This window comes from Fusarium phalaenopsidis (genome assembly GCF_050370095.1).
Source record: "Fusarium phalaenopsidis strain FUZ10S chromosome Unknown contig_32304, whole genome shotgun sequence".
NCBI classification, from domain to species: domain Eukaryota; kingdom Fungi; phylum Ascomycota; class Sordariomycetes; order Hypocreales; family Nectriaceae; genus Fusarium; species Fusarium phalaenopsidis.
The window spans coordinates 3,551,852-3,570,930 of NW_028145404.1; the positions used below are offsets into that span (position 1 = coordinate 3,551,852).

At 54.5% G+C, this 19,079-nt stretch overlaps 5 protein-coding genes across 5 annotated transcripts; 2 read left to right on the plus strand and 3 right to left on the minus strand.

The window, feature by feature from the left end:
- Nucleotides 1–3,316: 3,316 nt before the first annotated feature.
- Nucleotides 3,317–5,263, plus strand: LRP88_10351 (T-complex protein 11-domain-containing protein; the record flags this gene model as incomplete). The annotated part of the gene is made up of 1 exon (XM_083246815.1): nucleotides 3,317–5,263. One exon carries the CDS (start codon nucleotides 3,317–3,319, stop codon nucleotides 5,261–5,263), a length of 1,947 nt encoding a protein of 648 aa, XP_083097928.1.
- Nucleotides 5,264–7,731: 2,468 nt separating this feature from the next.
- On the minus strand, nucleotides 7,732–11,348 carry LRP88_10352 (Up-regulated during septation-domain-containing protein; the record flags this gene model as incomplete). The annotated part of the gene is made up of 4 exons (XM_083246816.1): nucleotides 7,732–7,824; nucleotides 7,885–9,081; nucleotides 9,154–11,127; nucleotides 11,196–11,348. 4 exons carry the CDS (start codon nucleotides 11,346–11,348, stop codon nucleotides 7,732–7,734), a joined length of 3,417 nt encoding a protein of 1,138 aa, XP_083097929.1.
- A 1,215-nt stretch (nucleotides 11,349–12,563) lies between these two features.
- LRP88_10353 (uncharacterized protein) lies at nucleotides 12,564–13,443 on the minus strand (the record flags this gene model as incomplete). The annotated part of the gene is made up of 2 exons (XM_083246817.1): nucleotides 12,564–13,127; nucleotides 13,189–13,443. 2 exons carry the CDS (start codon nucleotides 13,441–13,443, stop codon nucleotides 12,564–12,566), a joined length of 819 nt encoding a protein of 272 aa, XP_083097930.1.
- Nucleotides 13,444–14,849: 1,406 nt separating this feature from the next.
- Nucleotides 14,850–16,718, plus strand: LRP88_10354 (voltage-dependent anion channel-domain-containing protein; the record flags this gene model as incomplete). The annotated part of the gene is made up of 9 exons (XM_083246818.1): nucleotides 14,850–15,218; nucleotides 15,268–15,307; nucleotides 15,366–15,535; nucleotides 15,593–15,600; nucleotides 15,653–15,802; nucleotides 15,871–16,129; nucleotides 16,179–16,221; nucleotides 16,270–16,499; nucleotides 16,554–16,718. The coding sequence occupies 9 exons, from the start codon at nucleotides 14,850–14,852 to the stop codon at nucleotides 16,716–16,718; spliced, it is 1,434 nt and encodes a 477-aa protein (XP_083097931.1).
- A 428-nt stretch (nucleotides 16,719–17,146) lies between these two features.
- On the minus strand, nucleotides 17,147–19,051 carry LRP88_10355 (phosphatase 2C-like domain-containing protein; the record flags this gene model as incomplete). The annotated part of the gene is made up of 3 exons (XM_083246819.1): nucleotides 17,147–17,255; nucleotides 17,303–18,310; nucleotides 18,381–19,051. 3 exons carry the CDS (start codon nucleotides 19,049–19,051, stop codon nucleotides 17,147–17,149), a joined length of 1,788 nt encoding a protein of 595 aa, XP_083097932.1.
- Between the last annotated feature and the right edge of the window lie 28 nt (nucleotides 19,052–19,079).

A 19,079-nucleotide genomic window follows, 5' to 3' on the forward strand; every position in this document is an offset into this window, starting at 1 on the left:
GCATTATCTGGCGATGAGGGAAATGGCACGACGGTCTGTGTCAACCTTGGATACTTTGCTGCCCTCCCCATCGTACCTCGCACGCACCCCTGCCCTCATCGGAAGATTACAGCGATAGCGGTGTTTTCCCGTCGTGGCGAAGCGCAACCGTTCCGTGGGGAAGGAGGGCCGCTGACGATGGTGTTTACATGCGCAGGCTGTAGGCGGAGGAGGCGACGGCGAAGATGATTATGAGAGCAAGCAGATGTGGTGGTGGCGGAGGACGGCATGAGCGGGATGCCACTGCTGCTGAATGAGCGTCGGTGTCGGAGCCGAAGCCAGAGTTGCCGCATCGCGGGCGCTGAATTGACGTAGTAAAGAGGCAGTGTCTCCGGGCCTCACTCCAACAAGAGTCAAGAGCCCGACTCTTCAGTCAGCACGTCTCCTCGGATTTGAGGGCGAAGTGACCTCACACTCAACCAACTGACTGCTCTGCTGGCCAGCGAGAGTTGCAGAACGACTCGTAGCGGCCGAAGCAACGCAGCTGGGGCGGCTCATTAGTCGCCAGCGACTCCGCCGTCCACTGTATCTGCACGCTTCTGGCCCGCTTCTAGATCAGCGGCGGCGGCGGATGGATCTTTCAGTGGCCCCTCGAACTGAGCTAGCGCGACCCTGGTGATCCCTAGAGAGCCCTGGAAAAGTCTTCCTGGGGCGAGCGTCCAGTGGCACCCCCAGGACGGTTCAATGGGAGAGGTCCCGAGTGACTGTGATGCCCCTGGAGGAAAAGGCGGGCCAGGCCAATCCCTGGGTCCGTTTCGGTCGATGTTCCTGGGACTTGACCCTCCTTTGGCAGCTGAGAGGTTCTCTACCCTGTCGTCCCAAGATGCATGTGTGGTTGGATGGATCATGGGTATCGTCTTGTTGAGATTCCTTTCATCCTGAAGCAAGAAAATGCACCTAGAATGTCGAGGGTGCTCTTCACCTCCAATCGTGCTCAGTGTGTGCGTGCGTGATGTGGCTTTCTGCCGCAGACCTCAGACGTGCCAGAGTTTTCCCGTGTCATGCACAGTCCGTTCCTTCCTTTTACGACTCCCGCCTGCCTCCATGGATCGATCCCACCTTCACCATCCCGTGGACCCATCCATCGCTGAATGGCCTCCACTGCCTGTGGGGTCAGACTGTACATACATTGCCATCGTCGCCATCGTCATGACCATGCTGACACTCGACTTCGCGTCTACCATTCGATACCTTCCTACTCAGTGCTGAAAGACAAACGAAAATCGTTACGAGACTGCAAGATAGGGTCAGCTATCCCTATGTCCTCGTGGCCCACCCTGGACTGACTCAAGTAGCGCCTGACCTTTGATTTCCTCTCATCTAACAGAGACGGGAGGCCGAGACGATAGCAGCAAGATGGCTCAGATCCAAATATCGGGAGGGTCACGCTGTCGCTGCAGTGTTAGATTGCGCTACAACCCTCGTCGGCCTTGCCCACGCACCGCACCCGACGCTTGCGCACCTGCACCAGGGCTCCAGCTGGGTCCCGTCCTCCGGTGGCGGTGGCTACCGACTTTTTTCTCCCAGTGAGAGGAACCTCGACCGCTCCAGCTCATATCCCGTCCTCGGCTCGGCTGGTGCTGGCGGTCCTGCCCTGGGCCTAGGCGTCTTGCCCTGCCCTGGACACAGTCGGTGCAGGTGGTGGCTAATAGGTATAGCACAGTACGAGTCCGTCCGCTATTGCTTCGCGGCCATGGGCCAGTGACAGGCCTTTGGCGTAGATTCAGGAGGCGGTTGGCGGAGACTTCCACTGCTGTTCCCAGGTTGTTAGTGCCAGTCGATGCAACGCCTTTTAACCTACACCACACCTCCCTAGGGGCACAGGTACACTGTACGGAGTACGCGCACCCCGTACCGGCCCAGAAACAGCTAAACACACCATCAAACACGGCCACCCCCCCCCTAGAAATGGCCCAGGACTGCCCGCACTGGCGCGAACCCTGCAAACATGAGCGTCAGGGTCGACAAGTACATGTGGATACCGCGCATCGACTGGAATGGCTAGGGGGTCCAAGAAAACACAGGAATATTGCAGTGACGAGCATGGCCAGACCATTCCGTTTATTTTTGCCTCCTCCGGGGATCGCTTGCCCCTGCTCTGTCACCCACAGGTCACTGGCCCACCACCACACCTTACCCATCGGGCTGTCATGCCATGCCATGGCTCTCCGCCGTCGGCCTCCCTATTTTTTCTGGCTTGGTGGAAAAGACCTTTCTTGACTCGAATCATGGATGGTTCTGCCCATGAGTCTGTCTCAAGATCAAGCTCGAAGGTGGAGGAGTCTAAATCCCAACCCAAGTGGCACCCTGCGTTGTATCCATCCCCATCCATCCATCCATCCATATCAATATCCCCGTCTGCACCCCTTTCCGTCTCTTCTTTCTTCTTTCTCCCTTCCTTTTCTTCCTCCTTTCCTATTTCTGTCTTCCCATTCTGGAATTCTTTCTCCTCCTAGCTCTTGCTGCTTGTTCTGAACATTCTTCGCTCTTTCCGGAAACTATAGACCAGTACCATAAACCGACGCCTACTGCTTCTTACATGGCCACCTTGGATCGATAGAGTACCTAGACAAAACAAGAAAGACGACACCACGACCGAAACGAACTGCGAGGCAACGCACCGACAGGACATTCTGAAATAAGAAGAGGGCATAACCAGCCTCCGTTACACAACGCAATACCAAGCATAGCCTCCTGCAGGCAAACAAACACGCCGTCCGACCCGGGCCTCGACGACCAGCCAACGAGTTCTTCTCGACATCCCGACTCTCAGCACTCAAGGCGGGCAATTCGACATTGAGAGCCATCCCACAACGATTCATATACCCCAGACCATTGATTCACCCACCTACTCGGGCACTTGCACCCTCCCATGTAAGTCAGCCGCACAATCTCGACAGCCTCTCCCCTTCCACAACTTGTCGAAGGGGCTAATCCGTCGACTACCTTGTCCTCGGAGCACAACGCCTGGTCAGCTCGACAGCCATTAGCCGTCTGCATCTGCAGCTGGCCGTTTGGCTCGTGACTGTTCGGGCACGCACCTCGCGTTCAATCTGCGCCCTCATGCTTTCGGCCCCTTTACAGTGCTGACCAGCTGTCGCTTCTAGTATTTCCCGAGCCCACACAAAGCGATAATCTTTGACAAGAGTCGGTCTTGACTTTACTGGACCAAACCCCTTCCTTAGCGACAACCAAAAAATTACTACCGAGACGAATTGTCGTTATTGGGCATTGGAAGGATCCCTAGACAAGCCGGAAAGGAACACCATCACCAACCATGACGGCGGATCAGGGGTATGGACGCCAATTTGGGCGGACGAGGGAGAATCTGTCGACCTCGGCTCCCGGGCCCAATGGCGAAGGCGATGCCAGACCTGAGAAGGAGACAACGAGGAAGCCAGCGAAGGACGAGAAGGTTGAGGTCACGCAATCATCACAGGTCTCACCACGACGGTACACCGACCCTTCACATACAGCATCCCCGGTGGCGGCGCCGCTCTCGCGGAACCCATCCGAGACCTCAACAGCATCATCAAGTCCGGCCCCAGAAACCCGGAGATCTCCTGCTTATCAACCCCTCGAGCCCCCAGTTACCAAGACAAGTCTGAGCGAGCTCGAGGTTTCCAAAATAATCAACAACCCAAAGCTAAGGCACGATATCAATTTTGATCCTGAGCTACACTTCAGACCCAATGTGGAAGGCGACAAGGGGCGAAGGAAACACGACCGCGCGAGTGTTTTCTGGACGAATCTGAAGGAGCAACTGGTCGAGTTCATTGTGGATCGCCCAAGCTTTTATGAAAAGTACGGAACGGGAGACGATTGGTGCTTGCCAAAGCTCCTGAAGTCTGTCAAAGAAATCATTCAAACTTTGGTGCCACAGCGGGACCGCCAGTTTCTGGATGAGGGCCTCAACGTTGATCTTTTGATGCAACAATTCCACCGAGGCATTGCTGATCTTGAGAAGCTCGCCTCGTGGCTCTCACGGGTCCTCAAGTCACACTGCGCACCCATGCGGGACGACTGGGTCGACTCGATGCACAAGCAACTCAGCAACGGAAACCGAAACAATGACGTGGATGAGCTTGTCAATGGCATGCGAAGTCTACTCAGCGTTCTTGAGGCGATGAAGCTGGACGTTGCAAACCACCAGATCCGCTGCCTTCGACCAGCCCTCATTGAGGAGACGACAGCCTTTGAGCAAAAGTTCCTGATGAAGAAGCTCCGAAACCGCAAGATGGATATTGGCGATGCGAAGCCTTGGTACCAGGAGGCAGCTCAGACGTACCCGGCTGGAGCTGGATCTATGTCGTCTCATTTCGGCGAGATGGGTGTCTTCTTTGAAGGACTTTCCCGATCAATGCTTCCTTCTGCCGGCGAGAAGCCGCTGCCAGGAACTTTCTTCTTCGACGAGGATCGACTAGGTAGGGTTCGGTCCGACATCCTTGACGCGATTAACCTCGACGTGTGCATGCGCATGTTTGATGATCTTGATCGGGTTGCACGATGCAATCTGGCCCCCGCCTTTGCCAGCCTTGGGTCAGATGACGACCTGCCCATGTCCTCGAGCAAGGACGGTCACGAGTTCAACTTCAACACTCCCCCCTCACTCTCGCGACCTGCAAGCGTTGCTCTTAGCTCGGCTGGTTCGGCTTCATCATCACCGCGATCTTCCTTGGTCCTCCCTTCGTACCTTGCATTGGATGCCAACGAGAGCAAGACCAAGGCCCGAAATGTCCGCGAGTCGCTGGTTGCTCTGCTCCAGCAGGCGCCTCATGATGCCCACTACCATGAGAAGTGGCGAACCATGGCCCCCTCGCTGGCCCTCCAGATCTTCCGATTTACCAAGGCACCCATGGAGATGCTCCCTTCGTTCGAAGATAAGCTGACAGAGAACGTTTGCAACATGTCTTCTCCCATGTATCAAGAGATGGAAGAGGCCTACCGCAGCCGACTCTTGACTGAGCTGGCTACTCGGGTCCGCTACTTCAAGGCACTCTCAGGCGTTTGCCTCTTCTCGATTGCTACGGGCAACCGGGTACCAGTGAGCAGCCGCAGCCTCGACGCTGGGCGAGACCGAGAACTGGATGCGGCCATCCGAATGGGCCAGCAGGAGGGTGGCATCGAGGATATCGCTACGCGTATTGCTCATGTCGGCGTTGTTCACTGGAGGATTTGGGCCCGGATGGCCTACATTGACGAAGACGACATGTCGATGGACTAAATCCCCTTCACCTCGACGGTTGGACCGCTATATCACGCTTATCACCTTTTAATGGCGAGTATTTCGCACTCTGCACAATACCCCTTTTTTCTCGTCTCTCACTGGGTCCCGAGCCACACCCAGCCCGGCTGGACCGAATCACAACCTCATGGCTGTTGTCCCCTGCGAACCTACCTAACCCAGGTGCGGGGAAGGGGTAATGGTATATTCAAACAATGGGCGGGAATGTTAGATTTTGTTTTTGCTTTTAAACGGTGGCTGGGGTCTTTACACTTTGCCCGGCACTTTGTTTTGCCCCTTTTTCCTCGGCGTTCAGGACGGATGGATGGTTGGGCGGACGGATAAGGGGGACGGCAGGAGAATGGAGCCCCCCTGATACACGGCGCCTGGGCGGTCTTTGCATTGGAATTCGTCTCGTCATTGATGCTGTGCTGGCCCGGCGAGCGGAGGAGGAACATCGCATTGCATTCTTTACATGCACGGCAGAAGCCGCCCACGCACTGGGGATCAGAATCAGCCTTTTTTTACGCAAGCACTTGTACCACTCTCACTCGCATTTAGATCAGACTCGTTTACACAAGCTCGTTTACTTGATATCCCTTCTGTACATATACGAGGCGCCGCTTCTGGCATTAGACTAGACAAGGTTTTGAACTGGAATTGAAGTATACAACTTTGTTAATCTCGACACGGTTCACAACGTAGAGTCAGTGATAGAACTGGTCTTTATATCAGTCCAGGGCATATGCCCGGGGTCCTTTGGAGACCATGTAACTTGAGAATTATGTGATTCTTCACGTTTCCATGGAATGACTTGGTGATGCAATCGAGGCCCCTAAAACATACCTTGCCTGCCATCATCTTCTCAACAAGTGCCGTCTAAGGTGACGTGTTTCTCTTGTTGAGTGCCCAAAAGGGTTGTCTGGACCTTTGGTCATCATAGGGGAGCCACGTGAAGAGCATGGCAAGTGATGCTTCCCACCAAAAGCCACACGCCAAAGAACCATTCTGCCAACATGCATTTTGAAACGTCACCAAATTAGAGGGAATATTTTGAGGGATATATACAGACCGAAAGCTAGTTTTAGTTTGCGCATTTACAGGAAGAAGACGCAGTTTGTTCCGAAAACTCCGCATACTTCAATGTCATCCTCTTGAGGAGGATCCGTGAAAGGAGGGAGAATGTGTAAGGTGGAGTGGGGATCGTTGTGAGAGAGGAGTACCGGGGAGCAATCTGCTAGCTCGATGGGTTTTGTAACAGGGTGACTGATAAAATACGAGGAACAAGAGGCTTGCATCGGTTTGTTCTTGAAGGAGACTGTTGCGATTGTGTCACCATAAGCCACAAGGGCTTGAGTTCTGAAGACGCAGGGCTGAGATTTTGGCTTTTGTCCCCCAGAATCTCAACGGTCTCCGAATAAAGGCCATGAAGTTAACTCAAACCTTTTCATTTTTTTTTTTATTCATTTTCTTTGTAAAGCTTGTCTCGTGTTCTTTGGCAAGGCGAGACTGTTTAGGCAAAAGTAGTAATCACCCATTGTAGTCTCTGATTGGCCCTCGCATAAGTTGCCAACTTGTATTCTGTCGTCTTGTCCAACCACAGCTTTTCTCTGCAGAAACTCGTCATGATTCTCCTGAATATCGTCCCCATCATAATCAGAGCTGAATAATTTGCTCATCTTAACCTCTCCGAGTTATCTGCACTTGCTTGCAGAACTTTTCCGAAGTCTCGGTGCTCATATCAAACTATAACACCACTTTGAGTTAGCGCCTTTGCTTAAAGTCATCAACAACAACAGGCATTCAAATGCACGCAAGAGTGAACAACACGGTCATTGCCGTGATGATGCTTCAAATTCTGTCATTTCCTCTACGGTTCCTTGTTCTGAACTTTGTAATGACTCTGCCTTGCGTGTGCAGCCTTCAGAGTCAGGTTCATCTCCAAAACAGACAGTTCTTGCAAGACACGCCCCCAGTCAAGGTCACTAATACTTGTCGAATCTCCGACTTTAAAAAAGACATGACAACTTAAATGCATCCATGGTTCGTCATCTATCTCTTGGGCTGTTGACTATCTCCAGTTCAGACCCGGGGAAAAAAAAAACACCAAGCCTCCTTCTCCCATCATCCTAGAGGAAGCTCGCATAGACTCTTCCCGCCCAGGTTTTTTTTTGGTCATTGATTCATCCCCCATATAATAACTCCCAGTATGATCTGTATGTATGCAACCCCCCATCGAGCTTCAGCATTTACTCCCAGCCACGCCATATCTCCAAGACAACAAATCCGACTCCTCATCCGTGAGGATAATGTTACAAGAAACAGAACGACAGAAATGGGACCGATGATGGCCCATAACGATAACGAAATCCATGGCGCACACAAGACAAGACAGTGTTGTACAATGAGGGCCATCGCCTGGCTCGACGGCGTCCTCAGGGACTGAGCTTCTCTGGTTGACCATTGACTCATGGTGGGCTCAGCGAGTTCTTGTCAGATCCCTGGGCACGCTTCAGCTTTGCGAGCTCTTCTTCGAGTTGGCGGTATCTCGCACGCTCCTCCTACACACATTTGTTAGTTCACCATGGCAAACAGCATCATGCAACGAGGACAACACGTACCTTCATGTTCTCCTGGAACTTCTTCCTCTCTTCCCTCATCGTGGCTCGGAACTGCTCACTCAGCATAGACGCTCCCCGGCCAGTTCCACCCGTAGGGGGTATCGCCTTCAGGCGTTCGCCATCCAGCTCCTCCTGGAGCTTGCTGATCTGTTCGTTCGCCTTGTCCATTTCGGACTCGAGTCGCCCACGCAGCTTCATCAACTCGCTTTCAAGGCCAGACTTTGTCGACAGGACGTCCTCAAGCTTGTTCTCCAGCACAATCTTCTCGCGCTCGGCACTCAGCGTCTCCTTTGTCACTTCCTCTAGCTCCTGCACAGTTCCAGAGAGCTCGTTCTTGAGTCTTGTGAGCTGGTTCTGGAGCTTCATCACCTCTCCGCTGGTCTTGATGGCGGCAACGTCAGCGGCACGCTCTGCGCGTGATCCGTAAGCGCCGTCCAGCTCGGCCTGAGCAATGGTGAGTTCCGTCTTCATCTCCACGAGGTTCATGTTAAGAAGCTCGAGTTCGTCCTCCTTGACCTTGAGCGCCTTCTTCTTTGCTGCGATATCCTCCTTCTGCGTGCTCACTTGTTGCTTCAAGGAACGGGCAGACTCTTCCGCATTGTTCTTCGCCCTGGTCGTCTCATCGAGCTGTGCGTTGAGCGCGTCGATTACAGAATCCACGCCGGTCAACTGGTTGCTGGTAGCCTTGCTTGAAGACTCGGCAACGAGCAGGTTTGCCTCGAGCTGCTTCAACTCAGCCTCAAGAGCCGCAATCTTCTGGTTACGCTCCTCAATCTGAGCCTGGGCAGCTCCGGCGGCTCCAGCAGCTCCAGCCAAGTCAGCCTGGAGAAGCTCCATATCAGACTCGAGATGGGCGACCCTAGCATTCCGCTCCTCGAGTCGAGCCTCTGCAGCACTAGCCTTCTGTAGCTCAGCCTCAAGGGCAGCAATCTTGGCATCACGCTCCTCGGTCTGGCCTCGGAGAGCGTTGGTCTGCTGGGTTTCGGCCTCGAGGACAGCGATCTTGGCATTGCGCTCCTGGACCTCTTCTTGAAGAGCGTTGAGATGCTCAACTTCGGCTTCCAGGATAGTAATCTTGGCGTTGCGCTCGTCAAGCTGATCTCGGAGGGCATTAGCCTTCTGGACCTCGGCTTCCAGAGTGGCAATTCTAGCGTTACGCTCCTCGACTTCGTCTCGCAGAGCGTTGGCTTGTTGGATCTCGGCCTCGAGGGCGGCGATCTTGGCATTGCGTTCTTCGACCTGGCCATGAGCAACATTGGCCTGCTGGACTTCGGTCTGGAGCGCGGCAATCTTCTGGTTGCGCTCCTCGATCTGGGCGTTGGCAGTCTCGAGGTATTCCAGTTCCGATTCAAGCGCAGCAATCTTGCTTTCGCGGTCCTCGATCTGGGACTGAGCAGCACCTGCAGCCGCTGCGGCGCCAGCAAGATCAGCCTGGAGCTGCTTGAGATCTGCTTCCAGATCTGCAATCTTCTCGTCGCGCTCTTCGACCTGGGCATGTGCTGCACCGGCTGCGCCAGCCGCACCAGCCAAGTCAGTCTGGAGCCGCTTCACATCAGCCTCAAGAGCTGCAACCTTCTTGCTGCTCTCCTCAGCCTCGGGCCCGCGGCCGATGTTGTTGGTGGAGGTCGTCCGAGCATGCTCGAGTTCCTCTAGTGTCTCAGAGAGCATCGTTTGGGCCGTCATGGCGTCTCTCTCGGCGCGGGCGAGCAGAACCTGGGTCTCTTCCAGCTCCTCCTGTCTCCTCTGGATCTCTTCGTCCTTCTCGGCGTCAGACTTGTTGTTGAGCTCACGCTGCTGCTTGATCTGTCGCTTGAGCACCGACTTCTGGTCCTTGAGCGTGGTGGCCTGGGAATAGAGCCACTGGACACGGTTGGAGAAGCCAGAAATGGTGAACGGCTCTTCCACATCGAACTCGTCGTCGGAAATCTCTTCGTCTTGATAGCCCTTCTCCATGCGAGCTCTCCGGCGTTCCTCCTTTTCCTTCTTGATCTTGGCAAAGCCAGATTGCATCATCTCCCATAGACCCATCAAGACCCTTTCCACCTGGTCATTGTCCTGGCCACCTGGCATGCCAGCCGAAGCTGCCCGCACAGCTCGCTCCAGCTCTGAGTCGGCAGCTCGCAAGGCATCCTCGAGGTAGGCAAACTGCGCATCGGTATCACCCTTGGCTGAGTGAGGTGCCATGGGGTAGTCGGGATCCACTGTCAGGAGAAGCTCTCGCACTTGTCTGTTCAACGCCTCGATCCGTTGTTCAAACTTTTCGTCCACCTTGCCATGCTCATTCGTCGAGTCTTGTTCCGCTTCAATAGCAACAAGGCCCATCTCCAGGTAATCCATCTGATTCCTGAGCATCTCTCCAGGCTCCATTCCTGGAACTCCAAACGGCGGTTCCAGATACTCGTCGTTCTTCGAGGGGTTGAAGCGGACGATGGCGTCCCGCAATGAGCCATTGAGGTTCTCCAACCGTGTCTCCATATCAGATATCGATCTGACTAAAGTGTCCGTTTGGCTCCTTAGTTGCGTGTTCTCATCCCGCATCTTCTCCATCTCTTCCTTGAGCTGGTTCTGTTCCCTGATTGGCGACTTTAGGGGGATCTCAATAGCATTCTGGCGAGGCTGCCCCCTTGAAAACTCGTCCATATGACCAAAACCATAGTTGTCGTTGAAATAATTGTCGTCGGCGGGATGGTCCATGCTGTTTCGAGTATAAGTATATAGGCTCTCTGGGCTTCCAGGCATGCCGTTCACGGGTTGGTTCGGTGGTGTTTGACCCTTCTTCTTGGAAACCTTGTGTGTCAACTGGAGGATGCCGGCAGTGTGTTCCAGGAGACGCCGCTGAGGCTCCATCAGTCGTTTCTCGAGATTGAACAGCTCGGCGGCCAGTTCTTCGCATTTCCGCTCGCTCGCCTGTCGTTCGGCCTCGGCCTCCTTAGCACGAGCATGGTCGCCACCGCTATTCCGACCCAACAAGCTCCTCCGCCTCCCTTCCATTTTCCCAGGGGAGTATAGCCTCGCCATGGAGATGGCAGCATCGCGGTATTTCGACTGGATGGTCAAGTTCTGTCTCGTCGACTCAACTCGCTGGGTCAGGGATTGACATTGCTTCTTTAGGTCGTCCACCTCCTCCTGCGACAGGATCTCGAATTTCTTGCTGTCGGAGAGGGCCGTCTCGGTGAGGAGATGTACTTGGATCGGGTCTTTGAGGTCGACTAGAACGGAGCTCTGGGGGCGATCCGAGTTCATCTGCAGGGAGTGAATGTGTAAGTGGTCAAGCCGAGAATTGGCATGGTTCCACGTGTCGAATCACATACTGGATTATAACGAGGGTGCTCCTTCTCAAAACCAGTGAGGATGTCTTTACGATATCCTTCCACAAGAGTCTTGCCGCTGGGGCTCGGGGCCGGAGGCGACAGCCTGGAAGGGCCGTACCCGTAAGGGCTCCCCTCTGGCGCGTACGCATTCATGGTTGCAAGGCTCAATGTCGCGTCGTCTCGGTCAGCAAAACATGAGGGAGGAAACAAGGTGGTTTATAGAGCTAGGCGATGGTAACAGCGGCCATGGGGATTGAGTGGCTGGTCGAAATAAAAGAGTTCGGTCTGGTCAGTGGTTGACCGGCCGCCGGGCTCGCTTGGACTGGACGGGGGGGTGATGAGGTCGGATGGATGTAACAAAGGGGCGTTTGCGCTGGGACGCCTCTTGGTCTGGACAACCGCAGAAACTCAAGAATGATGCTTTCAGAGACACTCGATAGATCTCGCGCCAGCGTTCGCAGAAAAGACGCAGGAACAATGCAGATACTGGGGGAGAGAAAAGGAGAGGTCGGGGGCTGTCCACTTGAGTCCAGCCCAGGAAAAAGGAGGCCCATCGCCGTCCTTTTGGCTAGTGGACCCGGGACCCTCCAGAAGGGACCTGGAAGCTGAATTGCAGCGCTTGGAGCTTCTGACGAGCCGCAGCTGGGTACGTACTTTTACTCCAGTAGGGCGGCTGGGAAGCTGCCGGGGGCGCACCCGCGTTCTTGGGCATGGGGCATTGCTGCATTGGACACAGGCATGCGGGTCCTCATTTCTGTGCTATACCGTATTCGGAAATAGGTATAATGACGAGGTGCACGTCTTGCAGCGTTTAATGGGCCATGATGGCATCCAACACAGACGTACGGGCCACGAGTTTTCCATGCGTGAATCCCATCTCGTGGCTGAGCTGTTCTCTAGTTTCATCCTGCGCGAATGCCCTCACATCCTGCTCGCGGATATTTTTATTTTTAGACGTCACCGCTCCCCGATCGACAACCAGCGCCATCATGGCTGTGTGTGTCGCCAATCTTTGCTATGCAATGTATGCTGACAGGTGATTTGGCGGTGGCTGACGACGCCATGACTATTCCCCCATGACAGCCTCTTCCTACGGCTCGATTGCAGGAAACGGTAGTCCGTCGGGCCTAGATCCAGATCTGTGGACGGCTGAACACCACCTGCGAGCTCCAGTGACGGTTCCTAGACACTCGAGATGTCATACGCACGTTGGGCTGAGACATTGCACAACAGGCACGCGCTTGGACATGCATGCCCGCACCGCACCGCACGTCCCGCGATTTCACGGAGCATTATACGGATCTTTAGATGGTTGCCAGGCCAAATCATGTTGCATCTCGTCATGGTATCAATGCCAACGCTGGGATCCTACAGCACCTCTCGGACCTGATCCATAATCTGCTGCCCCATCGTCCTCCTCCGCTCCGCCTGACCCTCCGCCGCACCTTGGGCACCAGTTGCGACGGCCGATGTCGTCGTTTCGCCCTCGAGCCGACGTCGCAGACCTTCAAACTCGGCACTCCGCCTCTGCGTGCTCAGCCCCACCACCCAGCCCGGCACCCGCCAGCGCACGAGGGCAACCGGAAGGAGTCCCTCCCGCCACGAGTACCCCAGGACCCAGCCAATGACAGCCCCCAAGAGTGATCCCGGCCATTGCAATAGCGCGAGGTGCAAGGTAATAGCATACTTGTATGACTTGTCCGAGAATGTAAGGCCGACAAAGGGCTCGTCAGTGGGTGGCGCCTCGGACGTAGCAACACGGTATTTGTACATGTGCGGGACCATAGCATGATATTGGGCCAGGATGGCAAAGATGATGGGTGTCGGGCCAGCCGGCATGTAGTTGAACCACCCCGCGGTAAGAGGTCGCAAGACGATTGAGACGAGGGGCGGGAGCAATGCGGTGAGGAGGAACGTGACTATCAAGAAGGACTGGTCACAAGAATGTTAGCTGTCATTTCAGCGGGAAAGAATACGAGGAGGCGAAACTGACTGCAAACTTGCGAGAACCCCACATGCGCTCGACGATACGCAAATTATACAGAGACATGGCGGCGAATAGGACCTCGGTCGAATTGGTGTAGCACAGTTGATAGGCCAGCAGCCTCCAGAGCTGGCGGTAGCGCCATATGTGTGTGTCGATGATGATGTAGAAGTAGTGCTTGACGTCGAGGACGCTTGCGAGGATGGAGCCAGCGATGAGGCAGAGCACCCCAAGCCGGGTCACGGGGGCGTTGGTGAAGGACATTGCTGGCGCGCGGGGCTACTGGTGTTTCGAATGGTTAAGGGTTCATGCTGTCGCAAGAGGCTGGGTTGTCGGGGAGGTCCCGGAGGAAGCGCAATGTCGTTCTCCAGGACAAGTTGAAAGCTAGCTTTCGCGAGCAAGTAGATGCAGCTACGTGTGAAGCTAGGTGGGTGCGAAAGGTGGCATCTATCGATCACGTGCAGCTTATCCGGGTAATTATGGGTCTGACGCCGAAGCCCCGCCCTCATGCCGGTTGACAGCTCCGCCTGCCCCGGGGTTGAGAGCCGGAGGCGGGCTTGAGTTGGGTTGGAATGCTCATTGTGTCTTTGATGGCGGAAGTGCCAAAGGAGGGGTTGGGAGGGCTTTAGGAGTTGGGGAGCATCATCTCAAGCGCTAGTATAGCAGGAAAACGTACATGAACCCTTGTTATCTAGCCAGTTCGTCCAATGTGGCTTTGCAATATGACATGTCCGAAAAAGGCAAGTTTGATAGGATAATCAGGAAGAGGGTTGGCGGGGAATGTCGTGGTATTGGATCTTGTGCCCTGGTAGGTCCATGATTCTAAGTGGTGAATCGTGCTGACTATCTTCTGTATTGGGAGTGGCGCGCTGTTGTGTAGCTACAACGGAGCATGTCCGGATTATTCCAAGGCAACTACAAACATACATGATGAAAGAAGCCACTGAAGAAGCCATCATTTGGAATATGCCATTGACAAATCATTGCCGCGGCATTCAGTTCAGACTCTCTCCTGGAGATAACTCGGGTAACCTACCCTGGACTCCGGGGCCGGCCATCGACGTAATTCTTGGCGCTACAACGTCACGCACATGCACAAGCGACTTGGGCCAGCCTAACCCGCGTCTAGGCTATCCTGACTCGGCGCGCGAGCCAAGCGACGGGGGAAGCTCATCATCTTTGTTTAATGAGATGCTCTTTCGAGCTGGTCCTTTTCCTCTACAACTGAGAGATTGCTTGTTCTAGTAGTTCGCGGCCAATATGCAAGGCACAAAAACTCAAGGTAGCATAGCATCTGTCAACCAACTCTAAATCCCCTCTTTCCCACAGTCGCACTCAACACCCTCCCATCAACACAACACGGCCACACCGGCACCAACCCTCCCTCCACCAGAGCGGCTCACGCGGCATTGTCTTCCCTCTTTTCTTGACATCCGCCGATCCGACCCCTAAAAAAAAAAAGCTGGAAAATAAATAGAGAAAAAAAAGAGGGAAAAAATGCCGCTCGCCAACTTTGGTACACTGGTTCTCCACCACCTCGTCTTCGTCGCCCACCTGGCCTACTTCCACATCGCCTTTGCCCACATGGAGCCCAGCGCCCTCGTGGTCCTCTACTGCGTCTCAAAGCTGCTCGCCCGTCGCGCCGACGACATTGACGGACCGCCTCCGGAATGGCCCCCTCCCGTCATCCAATGGTAGTCTCTGACCCCTCGTTCTTGTTGGCCACGGGCTACGAGTCCCCCTCGGAGGAGAACCCGCCCTTCATCGCCGGCGCCGGCGATGCTACCCCGGCCCCGAATGACCGTCCCGTCGCCGTGACGCGGCCTCCCCTTGTCCAGCGGCCGTCGTATATCGCCGCTGCTGCCCCGGATGACCCCCGGACTGACCGCCGGAATCCTACTCGCATGCTGAACAATGCTTCTACTCCAACCTCCAACAGCTTGAATCATGTCATGGCCATCGCGGAAAAGTCGCCGGTTACGCCAAAGGTCGGCATCCGAGATCGCATTGCGTGTCATAGATGGACCTACTTCACCATGGTATGCCTCCCTCAAGCGCTTATAATCTGACCAAGCTTACACTTCCAAGACCATGTCCACCGGTGGCGTTGCCAACATCCTTCACTCACGTAAACCCACCCAACGGTACAAGTATCACTTACACGTCAGCTTGCTGATCCTCACTAGTCAAATGGGACGCACCCTGGATCCGCGGCATCGGCCTCTTCTTCTTCATCCTTAACCTTATTCTCTTCGTCACCAATCTCATCCTCCTGTCCATTCGGTTCCATATCCGCCCCGGGAGCTTCACCCACTCCTTCACCGACCAGGTTGAATCGCTCTTTATCCCGGCATCTGTAAGATCACCCACCATTTCTCGTTTCACTTGGACCGACACTGATCTCCTGTGATAGGTAGTCTCGTAAGACAACTAAACCCACATCAGACTCACATGTACCCTCTAACGCCCTCAGCATCGCAGTGATACTCATCAACACCTGCCAGTATGGCATCCCCAACACCGGCATATGGCTCCTTCGCACCATGGAGCTCATGTTTTGGATCTACGCCGCCCTCAGCGTCTCTGTTAGCGCACTGCTCTACCTCATCCTCTGGTCCACGTTGTATGTGCTCATAACGCTGGCCCAAACCTCGCCGTTGCTATAATCAGCGCACTAACATATGCTGTCAGAGTCTTCCCGGTCCATACGATGACGCCAACATGGGTCTTTCCTGCGTATCCTCTGCTCCTCAATGCTCCCTTCGCAGCAAACCTTATAGCTGCTGCACACGCATCTGGTCATGCCTTGTCCACTAACACTACGGCAATGGCTCTTGGCGCTGCTGCAATCCAGGGAACTGGATGCTTGATCGCATTCATGATCTCTTCAGCCTTCATCTACCGTCTCATGACACAGAAGCTCCCGCGGGATACGCAAAGGCCCGGCATTGTAAGCACCCTCAACCTGGGTTGTTTGAAGTTGTCTAACTTTTCGCTAGTTCATGTCTATTGGTCCATATGGTTTCACCGCCGCCGGTATAGGTAAGTCTAGAATTGATTCTACTCTTAGAGCGCCTCTAATTCTCCCAGCCCAACTGGGGAACCAAGCAGAATCACTTATACCGCCGAACTTCCTGGACACTCCACAAGTTGCCCCAATCATCAAGGTTGTTTCCATCCTCGTCAGCCTCTGGCTCTGGGGCCTAGCCATGTGGTTCTTCCTTGTCTGTGTCGGCGCATTGTGGAAATATGTTCGTGCTGGTAGTAGCATGCCGTTCCAAATATCCTGGTGGTCCTTTGTCTTTCCAAACACGGCTCTCGTGTGTCCCCCTCATCGTTGACCATTGTTACACATCGCTGACCCCCTTTTGTAGGTCACAGCCACTAGCGTCATGGGAAACATCTTTCGTAGTGATGGCCTGCACATCTTTGCATGCGTCATGACCATTGCTATTGTAGTTGTATGGGCCGTCGTCTTTGGGAGAATGGTGTGGTGTCTAAAGGAGAAGAGACTTCTCTGGCCCAAGAATGAGACCTAGGTCCACCAGAGTTTCAGTTTCTCTGTACTATTTTTAATACTTCTATTTGGATCTTCTGCGACCTTGTAGAATTAGATCCTTGGCTTCCCAAGCGGGTAGCCCATGACAACAGTCACATGGCGTTCAGGGAATCATGCAAAAGGAGGATTAATGAGGGATGCGTGTTTATTCGATCCTTAATAGATGGCGTGTAACCAATGTATTGGTATCTATCCCACGACAGAGTACGAGTAACCTCCTCTAACGCTATCAACCATGTATATCTGGTCTTTACCGCTGCCGCTCTTCTATTCTTACAAGCCAAGACCTGAAATGAAATGGATGCGATCCGCTCCCATGGGAATCCTTAAAACGCCTTGCAACTCCATGACAATATTTGCGCTGTCATCCAATAGAGAGGACTAGGGCCTGCGATGCGATCGTCTTCTCTACAACTTCGCTCGCATACTCTCGCCAGTAGATGCGTCCAGGTTCACGGTAACCTCACCCGTCTTCTCGCCGTGGCCAAAGAAGATGACCTGAACGGTCAAGTCGTCACTGGGAACCGTTAGTCATGATACTTTAGTATAACAGATACAACTTACCGATATCGTCGTGAGAAGGGAGAAGGCAATGTGAGCAAGGCACAGACTTGCTCATCGTTGGTACCGCCAAGGGCATTCCTGATAAGATGCGTTGCCACGTTCTTGTCCTTGACCACAAACCGATCCTTGGCATCAGGGTCGATACCCCACTGCTGGAGGCGTATCGGCGTCTTGTTTCCATCGGGGCCTGCAGTCTTGCTCTCCTCAACGGGTAATGGGGCCTTTGATGAGCCAAAGATCTTGTTCCAAGCAGCGTCGAACTGGGTGTTGGATGAAGACTGTCCCTGGGTCTCAATCCACTTGCCCACAAGACCAACAACCTCCTCGTTGGTCAGCATCTCCCAGAGACCATCGGTGGCCAAGACGAGGAAGTCGCCCTTTTCGGGATTAACCTTGGTGGTGGTGACGATAGGCTCGGCCGTGACATAAGGGGGAGTCTTCAGAAGAGGCGACGGACTACGTCCAAAGAAGTTCTCACGCAACTTCCAGGCCACATCTCTGCTCCACTTGTAGACGGCATCACCAAAGGCACGCGAGGGCTCGAGGCCACCGAGGACACGGCCATTGCGGATCACGTTTTCCTCTCCAGGGTGCTCCTTGCGCATGCGAGCAACCTCTTCGGGGTTGCTGCCGGTCTGGTCCTCCGACAGAGCCGTGGCAGTCCACTTTCCATTATCTGACCGACGACCCAAGACGGCTCGGGAATCGCCAGTGCAAGCAACCCGGAGAAGGTTGCTGCGGCTGTCGTAGAACGAAAGCAAGGCGCACGATCCGGACAGTGCAGGTTGCAACAATTCAGCGGCGACGGTCTTGGAACTAGCCTTGAAAACCTTCTCGACGCTCTTGTGAACAATCTCGTTATCCAGGCGGGTGAAGCCAGTCTTGATGGCCAGGCTAACAGCATCCTCCGAGGGAAGGTCTCCAGCAGCCTTCTTATACGTGTCATTGAGCTCCCTCGCAACATAGTTGATCAGGCTTTCTCTCAGAGTCGCCGACGTAGTCCATCCTCTGAATAGTGTAAGTATATAGCCATGCTTCCAAAGCTTTGCGCAATGTCAATTGTCATGTTGAAACTCACGAGTGACCATCAAAGACACCCCAGAACATCCAGTCACTGCTGTCAGTCTCAGCGCCTGCGGACCTGTTGGGAACCTCCACGATCTTCTCGGCATGGTCGTCCTCAATAGGGTCGTTGCTGGGTAGCTGAACAACGTCGTAGCGGGTGACACCGTGACCACGGTTGACAGAGAAGGACTGCTCAAGACGCCGCAGCTTATCGGTGGCCTGCTCCGGGGTGAGCATCTCGACGATGCGACGACCGTCGTCACGGGTGGCCTTGGAAATAGGACCCTCGCCAACAATAGTACCCTGTCGGAGCTCGTCGGCGCCCACTACGAGAACGGTTCGGGTGGGCAGCGCATCAGCTGTCTGAGTCGAAGTGAGGACGTTCCTGGAGACGGTGGCCGAACTTGGTGCAGTGTTAGAGCCGTTGTAGGAGTACCATGCACCGTACCCAACGACGAGACTGGATACGAGAGCGAGGGGCAGACGGCGGAAGTACATGGAGGACCTCAACGGCGTGGTATTTGCTGGGTTGCGACGGGCGCGGCGAGCGTGGGCGCTGGCGGTAGACCTGGCCTGGGCGAGCGAGAGCGAAGAGATGGAGAAGCCTCGGCGCGGCGTATGGGAGAGGGTGCGGACGGCAGAAAGAGACGTCGTCCGAATGGCTCGAACGGCGACTCGATTCATCTGGGCGGCTGGAGCTTGTGGTAAGCTT